Genomic DNA, 19,468 nt, shown 5'->3' with positions numbered 1-19,468 from the left:
TGCGCATGGCCGTGGGTGCGCAGACCTGCCCCGTCCCCCGTGCCTCGCCCAGCAGGGCGGTGTGACTGTAGGCAGGGAGGGGAGAGGGAAGCCCCCAGAGCTGCACCCGAGCGCTCAGCATCTTCCCTGTGCCCTCACCTGTGGGGTCCGTGGGTGCTGTTCCACTGCCGCCACCTACCCTGCGGGGGCCCTGGACCAGCTGTGCCCTGTCGGGCAGCGTGGAACAGAGGCCCCATCTCAGGCCACGCAAGTCACGGACTTGCCAAAACCTCGCAGCCAGTGGGTACCTGAGCCGGGGTCACGCACAGCCCCCAAGGGCTGCCTTCCCCGGCACATCTTCCCCCTGGGCAGCCACTGTGCCGCACAGAGCACCTCGGGATGCAGAAAGGGGCTGTGGCAGGGATGGGGGCAGCGCTGGTGGGGCACTGCCTGGGTCACCCCACCGCAGCACATCCGCAGGCACCGCAGCGCAGAGGCTGCAGCCACACCACTTGTGCCGGGAGGCTGCAGGAGCCCACGGCGGCCTGGGCTGCTCCGAGTGGCTGCTCTCGTGCCCTGCTGAACCCCTTGTTTCTCACCAGAACGTGTCTGGCTGCAGCCTCTGCCCGTTTCTCCCGTTTCTCCTCTCCCTGCTGGATTCGAGAGCTCTCAGTCCCGGTGATTGTCTCCCACGGTGGTGCTTCCATGTGAGCATCAAGTACCCCTCCACTCCATTTCCAGCGATCCCTCTCCCAGGGCGCCTGCCTGAGCAGTGGGCTTCTGCACAGCTGCCTGAGCAGGGTCCCCACGGCTGGCAGGAGGGTGGCCAGGCATGGGTGGCCAGGGAACCCGCTGTGGGGCACTGCTTTGGGGCAGGAACCACCGCTGCCCTCAGTGTTCACCGTGAGGAGGCCAGGATGCCAGGCAAACGTGGTGTGAGGGTGCACACGTGCGTGCAATGCTGTGCTCATGTGTCCTTGTGTGCCCCAGAGCTGTGGGCGCACTGTGCCTGCAGCCTTGCACACACGTGTGCACTCAGGGCAAGCACCCCCCTGAGCCCAGAGCCCCGCTGAGCCGTTAGCTCGTCCCCGGTTTGGTAACCACCCCGGTAATTATTCGCACAAACTCTTCCAACACCCTCCTGGCGAGCAGCATGTACAGAAAATGAACACAGGCAGCAAGCCATCTCCGGCGTGCCGTGACTGCGAACGGTGCCGGCCACATGGGGCCTGGGGCATATGTGTGGGGCCGCAGGGTGCCCCCCGATACGTGCTGCCCCCCCCCAGGGCCCTCCCCATGGGCATTGTCCCCCCAGCAGGCTGGGACATTTCTCTGGGGGGACAAGAGCAGGACCACAGCCACGGTGGCCGTGCTTCAGTCCCTGTGCCCCTGTGCTAGCTGGGGACACGGGCGAGCACCCAGGAGCTGCAGAGGGGAGCGGAGGGTGGGCGTGAGATGAGCCGGGCTGTGCCGGGGAGGCGAGGTAGAGCGCGGGGCGCATGGAGCCTGGCTGCGCTGGGGACCGGTGGCGGTGGCGGCGGGGACAATGGACAGGAAATTAGAGCGAGGCGGCAGTGAGACATGCTGCGGGGGGGAGGGAGCCTGGGCTCCACGGAGGGCTGCAGGCAGGCTCAGGGAGGCTCTTTTCCTGTGGCCCTCGTGTGCTCGCTCCATCCCTGCCGACCCAGCCCCTGGCACCCTGCAGCCCTGCGCCTGGTGGCTCATCCCCCAGCAGGATGAGAATCAGCCCGGGACCAGCTGGGTTCACGGCCCCCCAGCGTGTCCCCTCCAGCAAACCCCAGGTGGTGCAGCACGGACTGGGCGCAGGTGAGCAGAGCAATGCTGACTCTGAGCACTGTCCTCCAAGACACTTTGCTGGGGCTGTCGTTGCTCTTTTTGGAGCACCGTGAAGGCCGAGGCACCTGCACACAGCCCAGCGAGCACACAGCACGCACACGCAGTGTGCACACTCGTGCATGCATGCAATACAGCCTGCGTGCAGCACCCCTGTCTGCACACACCCTGTGCACGCACATCACGTGTGAGCACCCAGCACAGTGCCCAAGCACACGTGCAGCCTGTGCGCACACCCAGCGTGCACACCACATGCACACACCGTGCATGCTGCATGCACACACCGTGCACGCTGCCCTGCACGCTGCTCCTCGCTGCATCTCCTGCCCCGGCTGGTGGCTGCCAGCACAGCACGGGCAGCAGCCTGCCAGGCCTCACCACGCACCCTTGCTGCTTTTTGACAGTAGAAGAGGGCGCATGATGTCGCCAGCAGCACGCCGCAGGATCCCTCAGCTGCTGAGCTGCCCCTGGCTCCTGGCACCGCTTCCTTCTCCGGAGGGGCTGTGCTGGGACCTCCCCGCTCCGAGGGTCTAATTTCCACCCTAAATGTATTCATGGATAATTTATCCCCAGTTGTTCCTGTGCTAATGTTGTCTTTTAGCTGAAATAGCTCTTCTCCTCCCTGGCGTTTACCCCGCTGATGTATTTATAGTGAGCGCTCTGTTCCCCCGCAGCCTGCGCCGTGCCATACACGAGCCGCCGGCCTCCCGCTGCGGGTCCCCCGGGCTCTGCCTCCCCCGGCAGCCCTGCGATGTCTCTGCTCCTCTCCTCCCAGCACTTGCAGGTCCCCGAGACCCACAGAGGGCCACAAGCGAGTCCCCAGCCCTGCCAGAAATGCCTCTCCTGGTGCCTCCTAGGATTGCTTTTGCCTCTCCCATGACTGCACGCCCCTCGCACGGTGGCTCACAGCCTGCAGGCGATGGATGCCCCCACTTGGCAGGCTCCTCGCTCCATGCCTCTCCTCCCTGCTGTCCCCTCCCCGTCACTGTCCCATGGCACCCGCCCTCCTCTCTCGCACACCGACCCCTGCCAGCTCTGCTCCTGCCCCTGGTGCCCAGACACTTCCCAGCCCGGGGCTCTTTGTGCCAGGGCTCGCAGTGACCTGCGGGCTCCCATCTGTCCCAGCACCCCCCCAGGAGCACAGGGGCTGCTGCCTCCCACTGGTGACATCCTCACGGCCCTTCCTGGGTCCTTTCCTCCTGCCAGCCAGCCTGGCAGCCCCTGGCGAGGTGCTAGCACTGAGGCCAGGTCAACCCCGAGGTGCATTTTGCCTCGTCTTCCAGTCCCCTTCGTCACGGGCTTGCCGTGCTCCCTTGGCGGCAGCAGGGCACGGAGGCAGTGCCCCAGCACCCTGCCCCTGGCTCTCCCCGTGCCCAGACCTGCACGGCCCCCAGCCGCTCCTGTCCCCGTGCGCAGTGCCCCCGGGTCCCCACGTGGACTCTTCCTGTCGCCGGGACATCATTAGAAATGTTAATTATTAATTATCACTAAAAGCCCTTTTTGCTGCATTGCTGTTCTCTGCCGATCTCTCTGCCCCGTGCTGCCTGTAACCGGATCTGCCCGCGATCGGCTCCTGCCTCGCGGTGCCTGTCCCTGCTTTCCCTCCCTACCTGCGGGGGCTCGTGCAGGGCAGTGACAGCGGACAGAGCCCCTGTCCCCTGCAGGACACTGCCCCGCGGACGAGCTGGGCTTGTCCCACCTGGGGACATGGAGGAGATGCGGGACCGCCCTGCCCTGTGCCAGGAGGGGGGACACAAGGCTGGGGAGGGAGCTGGTGGGTGCCGCGATGGGGCTTGGGCCCACCAGCTCTTCTTGGGCAGGGCCATGGGGTCCTCATAAGGGGGTACAGGGACGGGGCTGCCTGGCTGGGGGGGGTCTCAGGAGGGTGGAGAGCCTGGGCTGTGCCCAGATGGGGAACAGCAAATGGAGGCTGTGGGGAAAGCTGGGCGCTGCTGGCAGCCAGCTGGGGCTGGCAGGACCCGTGGGGAGGCTGCGTCGGAGGAGCCGTGCAGCTGTGGAGAGGCAGGGAGATGTGCAGCCTGCCCCGCTCGGCCTCCTCTGCCAGGGCTCCTGCAGGATTTATCAGCTCCAGGTGGGTCCCGCAGATGGATCGATTCAAATCATGGACCACGGAAAGCAGCCGGGTTCCTGCCCATGGGGCAGTGGCTGTCACCCACGGGCAGCAGTGCCACAGCCAGCGCCGGGCGAGACACAGACAGAGACCCAGGCACTGCTGGCGGGCAGGAACCACCTCCCAACAGCATCCTGGGTGCCTCCCAGGGACCACAGCCACAACGGATCAAGCTATGACAGTGACAACAGGGGCTAACTTGGGCAAAAGCACAGCCCGTATCCCCCCCGAGGCGTCTCTCCTGCTTATCCTGCCCATTTCCCAAGAGCCGGGCTGCCCGGGGAGCACGCTCCCCTGCTCAGGGGTTGTCACCCACGCCCCCATGCTGCTGCACGGCCATCAGGCACGGTCCTGCTGAGCAGGCTGGCAAACAAGACAGTACCGGGAAGGAGACAACAGCGATTGCTCAGGGAGATTGCGCTCGGGGGCAGGCTCCCGGGGGGAGTGCAGGGAGGAGCACCCAGGCTGTTCCTGGAGCGGTATTGATTCCTGCAGCACCGGCGCTGCTTTCCATGCCTATTTATTTTCGATGTGCAGGAGAACAGAGGGAGCAGGAGAGCCCTGCTCACCCCCCCAGGCCAGACCTGTGCTCCCAGGGGCACGGCCAGGGCTGCCGGCCCGCAGCCCCATCGCCTCCCTGCCCGCCAGCCGCCGGCAGCACCGGCGCCTGCCCGCACCGCGGGCTGCTTCCTCGCATTATACAGCGCTGTCACGAGCCGCCGGGTCCCCAGGTGTTTGGTGCAATAATGCAAAGCAGATCTAATCTGCCCCAGCCCCGAGCTCTCCGCAGTCCCCTCCCCTGGCTGCTGCAGGCTCCCAGGCCAGGCGCTGGGGAGAGCTGGGGTGCGGGCGCACATGGCTGTGGTGGGCGATGCCCCGTGTGCTCCTGTGTGCCCACTGCAGCTCCCAGGGCTTTTCTCCATCAAAAGCACTCCGCTAGCACTTGCTCTGCAGCAATAAATCAGCTGGGTGCTCACGGCAGCGTGGGCCCACGCTGGGTTCCCTAGAACGGCTCAGCAAGGTGGGAGCTCGGTGCCAGCTCCCGGCTGCGCAGCGTGACCCATTTATTGCCCGGTGTTTCCACAAGAAGCCCGACGTGCACAGCTCAGGGGTCGTCCTGGCAGCTCTCTGGGCTGTACCTGGCTCTCGGTGCCTCTCCTGCTCACAGCCTGGCAGGGAGCTGCGTGGGGAGCCCCCCCTGCCGTGATGCACCGTGCGTGTGTGTCGAGCTGGCAAGTTCTCAGCTCCGAGGACACGGGAGCCCTGGGGCCACGGGCAGGTGACCAGCACTAGGGCTCAGAGGCAGGGCTGGGGGAGAAGAGGCTGCTCGGGGAGCAAGGGCAGAGCCGAGGTCGCCCCGTGCCGCCTCTCCTCCCCGCTCCGGTCCCCGGGGCTCAGCGCAGCGCAGGATGCCGTGCGCGCAGGAGCTGGATGCACGACTCGCCTCCGATCGGAGCCGGATCTGGGGCTGCCGACAGCCCCTTTCTCTCCCGCGCTGCTCCTTTCAGCCTGTGCCTCCCCCCGGCCCCGGCTGACGCAGCTGCAGATGAAGAGACAAGGAGAGGCAGGCAGCACTCCCGGCCCGCTCTGCCGTCCCCTGGGAGGCACAGGCACGGCAGCTTCAGACCCAGGCTCTCTGGCAGCCCCGCTATCAGCAGAGAGCGGCCGGCCGGCTGGCTGCCTGCGCTGTGTCAGGGGGGTTAAGATGCCCAGGCAGCCAGAGCTGGGGTGCAGGGGGGGGTCTGGGACCCCTGGTGCAGAGCCATGGGGTGCTGCAGCTCCCACCAGCGCTCTCCCCACCTGGGATGACTCCCGGGAACCCTAAAACCACCGCAGCCCAGGAGAAGTGGGGGCACGGCCATACAAAGCCCTGCAGCCCCGTGCTGGGGCGGCCAGCCTCGGGGCTTGGTGCGAGCAGGGTGGCGGTGCGAGGGGTCCCTGTCCCCTTGTGGCACTCTGGAGGGGACCACAGTGTCCCTTGCGGGAGGCAGGAGCACACCAGGAGGGGACACTTGAGGATGTCTCCAGCAGGGGGAAGCAAGGGGGGGGGGTCCTCCTGCAGCCCACACCTCGCAGCGCTTGGACCACGCTGCTGCTGCCATGGAAACTGCCTGCGGAGCATCATCCTGCCGCTCCGGCCAGGGAGACAAGGCCACCGCTGTCCCCAGCCTTCCCAGGCCCCAGCCAGGGTGCTGTGACACCCTGAGCCCAGCCAGGAGCACCCGGGAACGAGCACTGCCCAAGCCTGGCAAGCCCAGTCCCCCCAGCTGCTGGTGGCTGCTGACCCCAAGCACGGAGATGGGCCCGTACGGGGTTTTGGGGTGGGCTGCATGGGTTTGACTGGGCAGGCATGGCTGGGTGCTGTGGTGGGGTGGGGGCACCCCGGAAGGGACACCCCGGGCGAAGCGGCGATGGAGAGGCCAGGGAAGTGCTGGCAGGGGCTGCCTGGTGCCGTTCCCAGACAAACCCAGCTCCCACGCGGCCAGGGGCTCCACGCTGCTTGGCCTCCCACAAACATAAATCATTTTCTAATTTATAACATGAATAATTGATTTTGCCTCCGTAGCTGGCGATAAATCTCCTGTGCGCACATGCATAAGAAAATAATAATAATGAAAGCGATCAGGAGCTGCCGCCATCGATTACCTGCAAGAGGGGCCACGGTCCCCTCTGGGACATGGTGGGCTGGGGCTGGGGCTGCTCCCGACGGGCGCCGGGTGGCCCTGCTCGGTGTGAGCCTTCCTCATCCTGCCCTGGGGCCACGGGGCTGGCAGGGATGGCCCTACACATCTCAGCCTTGCCCAAGGGTTGCCCTGCTCAGCTCCCAGGAGAGATCCTGCAGGGCTGCGGCGATGGAGCACAGCCTCCTTGTTTCCCACTGAGCCCAAATCAAGGGAAATAAAAGGAAAAATGCATCATCGCCTGGGCCTGCCACCCAGCATGGGATAACCAGGTCCTGGTGCTCAGGTGCCCCCGGTGCTGAGCCCTCAGGGCTGTACTGGCACGTAGGGGCAGGCACGCAGCTCCGTGTCCCCTGGGCTGTCCCCTGCCTCCAGCAGAGCCCAGCCGGTCCCCGTGCGCCCCGTCCCTCCAGCCCGGGAGTGCTCGGCGGCGGCAGCGCCTCATTAGGAGCCGAGGCTGCGCTGCTCCCCGGCGCGCTCCCCCGCCGCCCACGCCGCCGGCGAACGCGTGCGAGCGCCGGGGCCGCGTTCATTATCTGCTCGGCAGCCAGCCTCGCTCCACGCCAAACCCCAGGAAGGATGCGGAGCCACGCGGCCCGGCGCAGACACCTTCCCTCCGCCCGTTCGTCTGGGCCTCCGAGGCGCTGAGCACCCCGCAGCCCTCCGCCTGCAGCGGGAAGGCAGGATGCGGCCCGAGGGGCGCCTGGGAGCCTCCGAGCAGCCAGCAGCGCTCCCGCTGCCTACGTGACATTAAAAGCTAATGGGAAATCAATGGCAGCCTCCCGCGGGGTCACGCCGGCGGGCAGCGCTGCGGGAAGCGGGAGGCCTGCGCCCACCGCTCCTGTTGGCCATGGAGCCCCGTGTCCTTTTGTCCCTGTGTCCTTGTTGCCCCATACCCTCGTGTCCCTGTGTCCTTGTCACCCCATGTCCTTGTTACCCCGTGTCCTTGTGTCCCCGTGTTCTTGTGTCCCTGTGTCCTTGTGTCCCCATGTCGTTGTTGCCCCGTGTCCTTGTTTCCCCATGTCCTTGTCACCCTGTGTCCTTGTTGCCCCATGTCTTTGTGTCCCCATGTCCTCGTGTCCCCGTGTCCTTGTGTCCCCGTGTCCTCGTGTCCCCGTTTCCTTGTGTCCCTGTGTCCTTGTTGCCCGATGTCCTTGTTGCCTTGTGTCATTGTCACCCCATGTCCTTGTCATCCCATACCTTTGTCACCCCATACCTTTGTCACCCCATACCTTTGTCACCCCATATCCTTTTTGCCCCATATCCCTGTTGCCCCATAATATCCTTGTGTCCCCATATCCTTGTCACCCCATATCCTTGTCACCCCATGTCCTTGTCTCCCCACATCCTTGTCTCCCCATGTCCTTGTCTCCCCATGTCCTTGTCTCCCCATGTCCTTGCCTCCCCATGTCCTTGTCACCCCATGTCCTTGCGTCCCCATGTCCTCGTCCCGCTGCCCCCCAGCACAGCTCCCGGCAGCACATCCCACTTGCCCGTCGGGGTTCCCGCGCCCACGGACGCCCTAGAAGCCACCACCGACGACCCTCGGGGGGGTTCCCCGGGGGACACGGAGCCCCCGTAACGGGGAGGGAGCAGCCGGGCCACCGGGGTCACCCGCCGCCGCCGCCCCCCCGGCCGCCACGGCGCCCCCCGGGGCCGCCCCGCCGCGCTGCAGCCCGGTGGCGGGGGGCGGTGCCGCGCCCCCGCGGGTGCCGGTGCGGGTGTGGGCGCGCGGGGCGGTGCCGGTGCCGGTGCCGCCGCACTACAGGTCCCGGCGCACCCCGCGGCGGGACGGGGCGGGCTCGGCGTGGCGGAAGCGGCGGCGGCGGCGCGGAGCGGCGGGGGACCCGGCGAGGCCACCGGTAACGCCCGCGCCGAGCCCCCCCCCCCCCCCCCCCGACGGGCGGCCCCCGCTGCGGGCACGGGCACCGGGGGGGCACCGGCGAGGGGCGAGAGCGGCCCGGGGGGGGCGTCCCCTGCCCGGTCCCCGCCGTCCCCTTTCTGTCCGCTGCCCCGGCGCGCCCGGGCGGCTGCCGGAACCCCTCGGGCCGCGCAGCCCGGCTGCCTCGTCCCCGCTCCTCGTCCGACGGGGCGGGAGCTCGCCGTGCTGGGCGGCCGCGGGCTCCGGCCCCCCGCACCGGGGGCTGATTGTGCGCCCGTGCCCCCCGGCTCCGGCGCTGGGGGGCTGCGTTTTGGGGCTCGCTCGCCCTGCCACCGCCGTGCCCCCCGGTCAGCCCCCGTCGGGGCCGGCGGGCTCGTCGCCGCCGCGAGCCGTCCAGGTGCCCGGCTCTGCCCGGCCGCGCTGGTTTTGCTTCCCTGCAGCTGCCTTGGGGAGGCCCCCGCCTCGTTTGCATTTTTCTGGTTAAAAACAGTAATTCTGCCCTTTCGAGGCATCTTTATTTTTGGGCCGTCATTAATTTTCCCTCCCCCCTTATTTATTTATAGACCTCCTCGCTTTTGTGCTGATCCTGCCCTGGTATATATTTGTAAAGCCCTTCGTATTCGCCGTACCCCCCTCGCCTACTAACTCCTTCTGCTTTTGTGTTGTCCCTTTTTTTTTTTTTCCCCTGCAGCTGTTAAGGGACGGTATCGACCTATAAATCACCTCCTGCCTGAAACGTCCCCCGTCTCTTGTTCCAGGTATCTCCTAGGAGCATCGGGAGCGAGAGGCGCGATTGAAATCTCTCCCTTTTCTCCGCGTGTTTCCCTTTGACAGCCCGCCAGTGTCGACGCTTTGCCGTCTCCTCGCATGGTTCCGTGCCCGGTGCCGTGCCTGGAGCACGTCCCTCTCCCGGGGGCAGGGCAGGGAGGTCTCAGAGCCCCAGCAGCCGCAGGGCCGGGGCAGGCGTGGGGTGGGCAGCAGCCCTCCGCTCTCGGGGTGCTTTGCTTGGCGTCGCGTTGTGCCGGCGGCTCTGTGCCACTGCATCACCCCGTAGCCAGTCCGGCCTCAGCCTGCCAGGTACCCAGGTCCTTCCGTGGCCCTGCTGCGTGAGCCTGTCCTGCTCTGGTTAGAGCAAGAGAGGTGTGGAACGGCTGATATCTGTGATGGGAGACACCTGGGAAGCCTTGCAGCTTCCTAAAAGGGCGCAGGGAGGTGGCGGGTGCGGACGGGCAGCTCCTGTCCCCGTTCTGGGTGCTGGCACCGTGCAGCCAGCGAGCACTTCGAGGTGAGCTTCCTAATCGGGGCTGTTTAGAATCTCCTCGTAGCTTCGTTTTTATTAGTAGCTGTAGGATATTTTTCACCCGAGCTGCGGCAGGCTGTAAAGAGTGACATTGCCAGCGTGCGAGCTGCGCGCCGAGGCTGCGCGCGGTCCCCCTGGGGCGCTTCCCGCTCCCCGAGCAGCGCTGCGAGCCGCGGCCCCCGAGGTGTTGCCGTTCCCTGCCCGCCGTCAAGGCTTTAAGGTTACGTGCTCTATCGATGGCAGTATGGATTGAGTGGAATTAGAAACCTCGAAGGCTAAAAATACAGCGCCCTGCCAGGAAATGAGGCAGCCTGCTGGGAGGGCGCTGGGTGGCACTTCAACTTTTCCAGGAACTGGCACGCTGCGTGCGAGCCCGACAGCCCGGCATCCGTGCATGGCCCTAAGAGAGGGAGGAGAGGAGCGCTGCCCGTGCACGGTGCCGGTGGTTGCAGAGGAGCAGCACGGGCCGGCACGGTGCCCAGGCAGCTGCTCAGACCTCACAAACTCGTGCCGGGGCCTTGTGCGCCCCAGCCGAGCCCGCACGGCGCAGGGGAGAGGAGATGCAGGGCGAGCGGTGACTTGGTCCCCAAGTTTGGGGTCTGTGGGTCTGCCCTGCCCAGCGTAGTGTGAATGAGACCTGCAGCCAGGGCTGTTGCTCTGCCTCCCGGAGCGTGAAATCAGTCGGAGGTGACGCGTGGCCGTGGCATCTGATGAAGTGTGTAATAGACTGGGGGCAGGAGCTGCGCTGCCCTTAGCAGTAAAAAAAAAAACCCAAACCCTCTGTGCTGCGGTGTCCCTGCCAGCCCGGGCTGGCTGCTGGGGGCTGCTGCAACCTTGCTGTGTTTGTGCCTTGCTTTGCCTGGTGTTCCCTGCATGACACGCCGGGGGACAGGAGCTGCCTGCCGCATGGCTGCGGGACGCGGCTCGTCCCCGGCAGCGCGCGGGGAGAGGATGCTCCCAGCACCGCCCGTCTGGCTAATGCCGCACCATCTGCTCTGGAGGGTGAGGCAAGGTGAATGGCAAGCTTTCGAGGAGCCCATAAATCCTGCGTGCGAAGGCTCTTCTTGGAGGTGACTTGGGATGTGCCTGGAGCGATGCTGCTCCTGGCTGGGCTCCCCGAGCGGCGCTGGCACGTGCGGTGGCTGAAGGGAAAGGAGAGCACCCTTGCTGGGCAGCGTCCCGGGGCTGGAAATCCTTGCTCCCGCTGGGGAGCAGCGCTGATGGGGCTCAGCAGTCCCCCCGCAGGCTCAGCCCCTTTTGCTGGAGGGGAGCAGGAGCAGCACCAAAAGCCCCGGCTCCTGCACGGGGCGCAGGTCGCACGGTTGGTGCGGTGGCACAGCCACGTTGTCTGCCAGGCCTGGCTGCGGGGGGCATTTCCCTGGGGAAATTCCCCCCTTGGAGGGAGTGGAAGCAGCTCCGCAGCCTTGCGAGCGAGGCGAGTGGTGGAGAAAGCTCTTTTCCCTATATTTTAGCTTTAAAATGCCCCCTGCCCCATGGCCGTGCCTCCGAAACGGCATCAGGCGTGTGGCCTCGCAGCTGGGCGCTGCTCCCTGTGGGCAGGCAGATGTGGCTGGAAGGTGTTTGCTGAGGAAGCGTGTGTTAGATAGCCTTACGTGTGCCAAAATGCTGATGGCCGGGGGCTCCCGGTGCCCCCTCCCCACCGGCACACGGCTAGGCTGGGCTGCCGCTCGGTGAGAAAATGCATAGCGCCTCGGTGCTGAAAAATGACTAACCCCGAGCTTGGACGGTTTATAGGATGCGTTGCTTTTTTCTCAGTCGATAAAGATAAAGGGGACCATTCGGCCAGCGAAATTAGTGTATCAAAGAAGGGAAAAAAAAAGACAAGCGCCGCGTATGTCTCTGCAGCGAGAAAAATGGTGGGGGCAGCGTCGCCCCGGTGCCCCCTCCTGCCCCGCACCGAGCACCCACGGGGGTGGGCAGGGGCATGGAGCTCCTGGGGAGCACCGGGGCTGAGCCTTGAGGTGTGGGGTGAGACCCTGCTCTTTGGGGGCAGTGCTGGGCTGGGAGGTGTGAACAGGGGGCAGCCGGGTCTTTGCCGGTGGTTTCGCCACTGAAGCCGCCGAGCCGCCTGCTGTCTCCATCTCCCCGTGCCAGGCTTGCTGGCGGTTTCGTGAGAGCCGGGAGAGACCCATCCATCACGCCAGGGCTCTGCGGGGAGCGCTGCCTCCATCCGTCTGCCTGTCTGTCCGTCCATCCGGCAGGCGCGGGCAGCCCCAGGCGCTTCCTGGCCGGCCGCGGGGCACAGCGGGCTCTGGCAGCCCGGCACCGCCGGCTCTCCGAGCGGGGCCACGGGCACCGTGCGTGCCACCGCCGGCCGGGGCCGCCCGTCCCGGAGGCTCGGCGCGGTTCGCGGGGAGGGGAGAGGAGCCTAATGTACCGGAGGTGCCGCGGAAATGAGAGCCTTGGACGGATTCCTGGCCCTATTGATCCGCCGGCAGTTTATGCATCCTGACATTCATAATCTCGGTAGGCTCTGATGTTCCAGATTAATGGGCCCAGGGGCTGTCCATCCGTCACTTCACATTAATTACTGAAGAGGTGTTTTTCCAGTGATTTACCTGACAGCGGCCCGTGATGAATACCCCTAAACAGAGTGGGCAGTGATTAATCACGGGGCCCCGGCCCGGCCCCGCTCTGCCTTCCCCTCAGCCACAGCGCAGCCCCCCACCCCATCCGTCTCCATAAACGCTGCCTGATGCATATTTATAGGGGCACGGGGCCTGGTAGATAGCAGCGCGCCTGGTTGTGCCAAAGATGATGAAAAATAAATCTCTGCTGGGATGGGGCAGCCCGGGAGCCTGGCACGGCCACGACTTCTCGCCAGGATGTCCCCGTCCCGACCTGCTCAGCGTGCTGGCACCGGGGATGCTGTGGGTGTGTGTTCAGCCCCATGCATTCAGCAGGAGCTGAGCTTCCCGTGCCTGCAGCACCAGGGCTGGGGTGGGCAGTGGGGTCCCATTTTTGCTCTCAGCACCTCCTGTCTCCTGTGTGATGTTTGCACCGTGATGGTGATGGTGAGGCTGGTCCCCTCCAGGGGACCTGGAGCACGGTGCCGAGCCACCGGGAACTGTCCTGGGAACCGCAGGCAGCCCCCGTCCTCTGCCCAGCTCCTCTGGCTGTGCCGGTCCTTGCAGCAGCGAGTCCTGCTGGTTGCAAGGCGCTGCAGGCGGCGTGGCTGCCCCTGCTGGCTGGCTTTCAGCTTAGCCAGACCTTTGGTAGTTGCATGCCAGCTCCTCATCTCACACCCGTGTGCCAGGTCCCCGCTGCAGCTCCGTCTCCTCCGTGCGTGGCACGGTCGCTGGCTGCCCCTCGTCCCTGCGCTGCGATTCCGGGTGCCCTGCAGCCCGGTGCTCCAGGGACGGGAGCCCTGGGACTGCCTCCTACCTGCCCACCCCGCTCCCGTGGTGCTTGGCCCGAGGGCTGCTCGGGGCACGGGTGGCACTGACGCTTCTCCCCTCCGCAGGTGGCGGCGGCACCATGCAGCCGGAGGCGGAGGGCGGCCGGGTGCGCCGCAGGAAGCCCGACATGGCGCTCTACGTGCCCAAAGCGCGGCGGGAGAGAGCGGCGCAGGAGGCGGCTGCGAACCACCGGGAGCCCGAGAAGCAGCGCCCGGCGCTGGACGTCGGCCGGGGCGGCTCCGAGGGGCAGAGGCGAAGCCCTGGGGCCAGGACGCACGTGGGCAGAGCAGCCGGCAGAGAGAGCAAGGCGGGCGCTCGCCCCAAGGAGCCCCGGGCAGCCTCCGCCGGGGATGGAAGGGTACCAGGTGCGTGCAGCCGGGGCTCCAGGGCTGGCACGGAGCCGGGAGGCAGCCCGGAGAACCTGAGGGCATTGCCCAGTGTGCAGGAGCCAAGCGTGGATCTGAGCGCCGCCCAGCCCTCGGACAGGCAGGACGATGCGTCACAGGACGCAGGGCTCAGGGACCGAAGCTGTGGGGTGCTGAGGACAGTGCCGGACCCGCTGTCCCCGCAAGGTGCCCAGCCTGGGGATGCGGGGGTGACCCCTGAGCCTGGGGGTGACCCTGATAACCCAACGGCAGCTCCGCCGAGCGTGGTATGTCGGACAGAGCCAGGCGGGTCGGAGCGTCTGGGGGACAGCACCCCGGGTCCGGGCAGGGACCTCTCGGGGTGCCCAGCACAGGGTGCCCTGCAGCCGGCAGGGGAGGGCAGCCCGGGCAGTGTGCCCCAGCTCACCTGTGAGGGTGCGGGTCTGGAAGACCGGGAAGAGGAGAAAAAGGAGCATGGGGTGTCTCTCCTTGCAGGGCAGAGCGAGGGCTGTGCCCCCCGGGCCACAGGGGAGGAGGAGGAGAGGCAGGGAGGCAGCGCCGTGGCTGCCCCAGGAGGAGCTGCCTGCGACGCTGGGTGCTCAAGGGGCGGCGTGGGTGACGGGTTGGTGCCACCGGGGCAGGCTGCAGGCAGCACATCCCAGCTCCTGCCGGAGCACACGGGGCAGCTGCCGCCCGGCAAGGAGCAGAGCGCTGGCAGTGCCGGGCGTGCCGGTGGGGAGGGGGTCCCTGCGCCCCGTGGCAGCACCGGCGCTGGGAGCAGCCCACCAGGGGCAGAGAGTGGCACTGGGGAAGGGGCTCCCCCGCGAAGCCACGAAGCCCCGCCGTCCCTGGAGCTGCTGTGCTGCGCTGTGGCGCGGCTCTCGCCCGGGACCTGGGCTGAGGAGCGGGCGCAGGCGGATGAGGACGAAGACTCGCTGCAGCAGCACCGGGAGGAAGAGGAGGAAGAAGAGGAGGGAGGTCTCCGTAGCAGCTCCCCAAAGCCAGGGCAGGCGAGCACCGAGACCCAGAGCCACGGCAGCCCGGGCGGCGAGGAGAGCTGGGACGCGCTCTTCAACGACGACGGGGACTGCCTGGACCCACGCCTGCTGGAAGAGGTGAGCTCGGCGAGTCGGTGAGCCTGGGGGTGGCTGGGGGGTGGCTCTGGGCTCTGTCCTTGGGGTGCTGCCTGGCCGTGCAGCGTGCTGGCACTTCCAGCCACCCCCAGGGGACGAGTGGTGCCGAAAGGTCCAGGAGGGTGCTGCTGGGAGCTCCTCGCCCCTGCCTGGACCCATTCCCCTCCTGTCCCTCGGTGCCAGCGAGGCCCTGTGAAGGCTGGGGGAGATCTTCCCTTTGTAGTACATAAAGTGCACCCAGTAAAACGTGCTCAAGAGCCGTAAACTGCAACTGCACCCTCGTGAAAGCAGGGCTGGTAATAAAGAAATGGGCTGAGACGTATGGGCTCCCATTGAAATAGCAACATGAAGTTTCCTGAAAACTACATCTTCTTAATCAGCTGCGGCTCATTACCATGCCCTCCTGTAAGCGTGTGCCTAAATTTACTACAATTAGCTGCTTAGCACTGGGAGCCGTGCCGTTCTCCTGCCGTTCGCAAGGAAAGCTCGGCTTCTGCAATGAGCCTGGAAATCCATTATTGCATTTTAAATCAGCGGCGTAAAACTGGTAATGTTCGGAATGACATTAATGGACCCAAAGTAACAAACAGCGCTAATATTAAAAACGAATGTCCAGCCCTGACTGAGAGCGGGGCTCCAAGTGCCCGATAATAGCGGTGTGCAGAAATGGGATTAGCTCCGGAGGGTTTTCCCTGGGCTTGCACGGGGACGTGGCCGTGCCGTGTTATGGTGTGGCCGTGGGATGCTGCGGGCGGTTTGTGCCACGCAGCGTCAGTGCTGGCTCTGAGGAGCTCTGGAGCACCCGTGTTACATCCCCCGTGCACTCGCTCTGAGTCAGGGTTGGCCTTCCCAGGGAGCTTCCCCAGATGGGTGAAGAAGGACCTGAAAAGGGGATTTATCCGTGAAAAGTTGCTGTTTTTCCCCCCTCCACCCTCGGAGTCCCGTGCCGAGCCTGGTTGCTTCGCGATGCCTCCGAGCTGCTGGGAGGCAGATGCGCCTGCTCGGGGAGGGTTCGGGCTCTCGGGGAGATGTAGCTGTTGTTAATTAACTAAAAGGACAAGAAAATTAGTAGCGTTCTTCGTCATAACTGAATCCTTATGCGCTGCGGATAGCCGGCAGAGAGCAAGATTTATGACGTTCTGTGTCGGGAAGAGATTTCTGATAGCAGACGGCTCTTTAATCTAGCAGGAAAAAACATAACGAGATCCACTGGCTGGAAGCTGAAGCCAGCTGAAGCCAGACTCGAAGCCAGGCGCACGTTTTTAACACGGAGGGTACTTAACCACTGGAACAATTTCCTTGCGGCCTTGCCGGATTCTCCACCAGCTTGCCGTGGCTAAACCCGAGCCGGGTGTCGGCGTGTGAGGGACCCGCTGTGCCTCCCCGGGGCTCTGCCCTCTAAGAGGAGCTGTGGGGTGAGGACAGCGCCTGGGGCACTGCATGCTGGTGGCAGCAGCTCTCCGAATCCGTCCCCGCAGGGCGGGGTGGTGGCTGAGGCACCTGTGCGTGCTCCTGCACCTCTCGGCACCCGGATGGTGCTGCTCCGCGCTTCTCTGGCTGATGTCTTGGAGCAGGAGTGTAAGCAAGGTGGGATGGGGCTTTGGAGAGCAGCGAGCCGTGGCAGACAGACTTCATGTCCTGGGGCGTCCTGCCTTGGCCATCCACGTCCCGCAGCTCTCCCCGGAGCCTATCCATTGCAGGGGAGGGCAGGCTGAATCTGCCCCGTGTCCCCTTTGGTGGTGCCCTGGGATGCAAAGCTGCACCGCTGCTGTTAATCCTGCCTAGCCGGAGCATCCTTGTGCATCGGTGAGCTCGGGCTTGGTTCCTGCCCTGGCTGAGCAGGGCTGGGGGCCGTGCTGCTGCGGCTGGGGGGCTGCGGGCACAGGGGGACCTGTTGGGCCGTGCCTGCCGCGCAGCCGAGCCCGGCTGCCAGCCGGCTCCAGTCCTTGCCGCCCCGCCACACTCGGTGATTTGTGAAGGTCAAGGACCGCGCCGGCACTCCGCGCTCCGGCTCTCCAATCATCGTCCCGGCGCCTGGCGCTACCCCAGTGCCCTGCTCCCTCGAGCATCGCGGCAGGGCTTCATCCTGCTCCCTCGCGTCCCCCGGAGCAGGCAGGGGGGCTGGAGCCCAGCCAGCTGGGTCGCTCGGCCGGCGGGAGACGGTCCTGTCCGGCAGCGCTGGGCTGTCCTGCAAGCTCCATAACTCAGCTCTCCCCTCCGCCGGCATCCAGCCGCCCCGGCGGCACCCCCTCACCTGCCGTGAATCCATCTTCCCCATAAAATTGTCGGAACGAGCACTTTTTATTGACTGAGCTGCCCGGGATTTATGGACTCTAACCTTCCAGCCGTGGTGCGCTCCGCTACGACCGCTTGGGGGATCGGGCTGGGGACCCGGCTGAGTTATGTGCCCGCTCCCCGGCACCGCGCCGCAGCCCCTTGTCCCCCTGGCACTACATATTTTGGGAAGCTGAGGTGCAGCGAGTGGTGCTGGGGGGGCCCACTGGCACTGGTGCTGCTGGGACACGGGAGCGGGGTGGCCGCGTGCCACTGCCGCGTTGTGCAGCCGGCAGTGGGAGACTGATGCCTGTATTTTAAAGTGAAGGTTGAGAAATTGGAGAGGTAGAAAAGAGCTACAGCCGTCATCTTTTAGGGCTGGAGAAATGCCCCGCTGTGAGATACTAAACGAGCACAGCCCGTTCAGCTTATCAAGGCGAAGGCTGAGAAGTGACTTGATTACTGTGAGCGAGTGCCGTCACGGGGAGGGGATGCCTGGGACCCAGGGCTCCTTAATCCAGCAGAGAGGCAGAACGAGAACCAGCGGCTGGAAACTGAAGCCAGACAAATTCAAATTAGAAATAAGGCATAAATTTTTAGCGGCGCAAGTAGTTAACCGGTGGAACTGGCTCCTCGGGGGAGCGGTGGCTTTCCCAGCGTGGTGCCGCTGGTGTCTGGCAGGCGGCGGTGCGGGGAGGTGGGACGGGGCTCGGCGATCCCCCTGTTCCTGCATGGTGGGATGCTCGTAATGGGGAAAGCAACCGAGTGGCACGAGTGTCCTGGTGGCTAACTCCCTGTGTCCCAACGCTGTTAATCCAGCAGCAGTGCTGGTATGTGGCACGGGGGTGAGACTGCTGCCCGGGCAGTGCTGGTCGTCCACCAGGCGCTGGTGCTGGTGCCGGGGTCGCTCAGCACCGTCCCTCTCCCACCCCGCAGCTCTCGGGGGGCGAGAAGCGCCGGCAGAGCCTGCAGGAGCCCCGCTTCGACTACTACGGGGCCGAGCCGGCCGCGCCGGACCTCAGCGATGCCGAGCTGCCCCACGTCATCGAGATCTACGACTTCCCCCCGGATTTCCGCACCGAGGACCTGCTGCGCGTCTTCTGCAGCTACCAGTGAGTCCGCGGCTCTGCCCCGCGCTGCGGGCTCGGCGCCGGGCCCCGCTGGCAGCACCGGTGCCTTGCTGACCCTCCCTCCGTCTCTCCGGCAGGAAGAAGGGCTTTGACATCAAGTGGGTGGACGATACGCACGCCCTGGGCATCTTCTCCAGCCCCATAACAGGTAACAGCCCGCGGGGTGTTCGGTGGGAGGGCAGAGGGGGGACGTCCCCTCCTGGCACCGTCTGGGCGCACCCCTCGGCTCAGCCGTGCCCCGTGGCCGTGCTGGGCTGCCTGGCAATGCGCCGCCCTCCCCACAGCACGCGATGCCCTCAGCACCAAGCACCTGGTGGTGAAGACTCGCCCGCTGTCCCAGGGCACCCGGGCGGCCAAAGCCAAGGCCAGGGCCTATGCTGGTGAGTGGGGATGTGGGGGCACCCGCAGCGCGCTGAGCACCCTCATCCTGATTCCCTGGCTGGGCTGGGGGCCGTGCCAGCCCCCTGCGTGGGTGCCCACGCTGACGCCCTCCTCTGCTCTCCCCCAGACTACCTGCAGCCGGCCAAGGAGCGCCCCGAAACGTCGGCCGCCCTGGCACGGCGCCTGGTGATCGGCGCCCTGGGGGTGCGCAGCCCCCAGACCCCTGCCCAGCGGGACGCCGAGCGCAAGAAGCTGCAGGAGGCTCGGGGTGAGCTCTGGCCCTGGGAGCCTCTCCCTGCGCTGCCCTGGTTTTCTCCTGACCCTGGGGAAGAGCTGTGGGCAGCTGGGGGGCGATGGGGGCTCGGGATTTACCCGGTTTTTCCCTGCAGAGAGGAAGCGGCTGGAGAACAAGCAGCGGGAGGATGCCTGGGAAGGCCGGGAGTGAGCTGCCTTCGCTTTCAGCCCTGCTGGAGGTGCTGCCGGGGGCCCGAGCCCCTCTCTGCGGGCAGGCAGGGCGCCGGCACCTGGCGATGGAGCTGGGCCTGCCGCTGCCCCATGGGATCAGGATGGTGCTGGGGCACGGCCACGGGGTGCTCGAAGGCTCTTTGGGGCCATGCAAGCGCTGTCCCCGTTGGGTGCTGTCGGCCGGTGCTGCCCGTCCTGCCGGCGCAGGGTCCCCTGGTGCTGTGGTGGCAGCCAGCGGGACGCGGGGAGCTCGGCGGCGACAGCGCCGGCCACGCATTGCGGGTCAGCCACGGCCATGCTGGGCCTTGTGAACCAGAGTGTCTTTTATTTTGCTAATAAATACCATTTATTTTGCCACGCCTGGCCTCCGAGGAGGGGACGCAGCAGCGCGGGGTGCCGAGCTTGTCCTCCCTGCATCTCCCTTGGCGTGTGCCACGTGTGTGCTGCGTCCCCCCGGCCGCTGCTGGGGCTTTC

At 66.0% G+C, this 19,468-nt stretch overlaps 1 protein-coding gene across 3 annotated transcripts; it reads left to right on the top strand.

Moving 5' to 3' along the window:
* The first annotated feature begins 8,406 nt into the window (after nucleotides 1–8,406).
* Nucleotides 8,407–19,351, top strand: R3HCC1L (R3H domain and coiled-coil containing 1 like). Of its 3 annotated transcripts, none has more exons than XM_080597084.1 (8): nucleotides 8,478–8,507; nucleotides 9,219–9,285; nucleotides 13,312–14,726; nucleotides 17,955–18,130; nucleotides 18,226–18,296; nucleotides 18,433–18,528; nucleotides 18,657–18,797; nucleotides 18,919–19,351. In XM_080597084.1, exons 3-8 carry the CDS (start codon nucleotides 13,326–13,328, stop codon nucleotides 18,972–18,974), a joined length of 1,941 nt encoding a protein of 646 aa, XP_080453210.1. In that variant the 5' UTR covers nucleotides 8,478–8,507; nucleotides 9,219–9,285; nucleotides 13,312–13,325; the 3' UTR covers nucleotides 18,975–19,351. The 3 variants fall into 3 exon arrangements, with proteins under 3 accessions (XP_080453209.1, XP_080453210.1, XP_080453211.1); XM_080597085.1 differs by lacking the exon at nucleotides 9,219–9,285 and adding an exon at nucleotides 9,286–9,409 and having other exon boundaries at nucleotides 8,485–8,507; XM_080597083.1 differs by lacking the exon at nucleotides 9,219–9,285 and having other exon boundaries at nucleotides 8,407–8,507.
* The last annotated feature ends 117 nt before the right edge of the window (nucleotides 19,352–19,468 follow it).

This window comes from Anser brachyrhynchus, assembly GCF_964034855.1.
Source record: "Anser brachyrhynchus genome assembly, chromosome: 6".
NCBI lineage: Eukaryota > Metazoa > Chordata > Aves > Anseriformes > Anatidae > Anser > Anser brachyrhynchus.
The sequence above is the reverse complement of the archived record's forward strand: the minus strand, read 5'-3'. Positions and strand labels throughout refer to the sequence as shown.

Bases quoted from the DNA above. Each gene is read 5' to 3' on its own strand.
- R3HCC1L (XM_080597083.1), top strand. From the start codon at position 13,326: ATGCAGCCGGAGGCGGAGGGCGGCCGGGTGCGCCGCAGGAAGCCCGAC. The intron at 18,529-18,656 runs GTGAGTGGGGAT...GCTCTCCCCCAG, and splicing joins CAAGGCCAGGGCCTATGCTG to ACTACCTGCAGCCGGCCAAG. The intron at 18,798-18,918 runs GTGAGCTCTGGC...TTTTCCCTGCAG, and splicing joins GAAGCTGCAGGAGGCTCGGG to AGAGGAAGCGGCTGGAGAAC.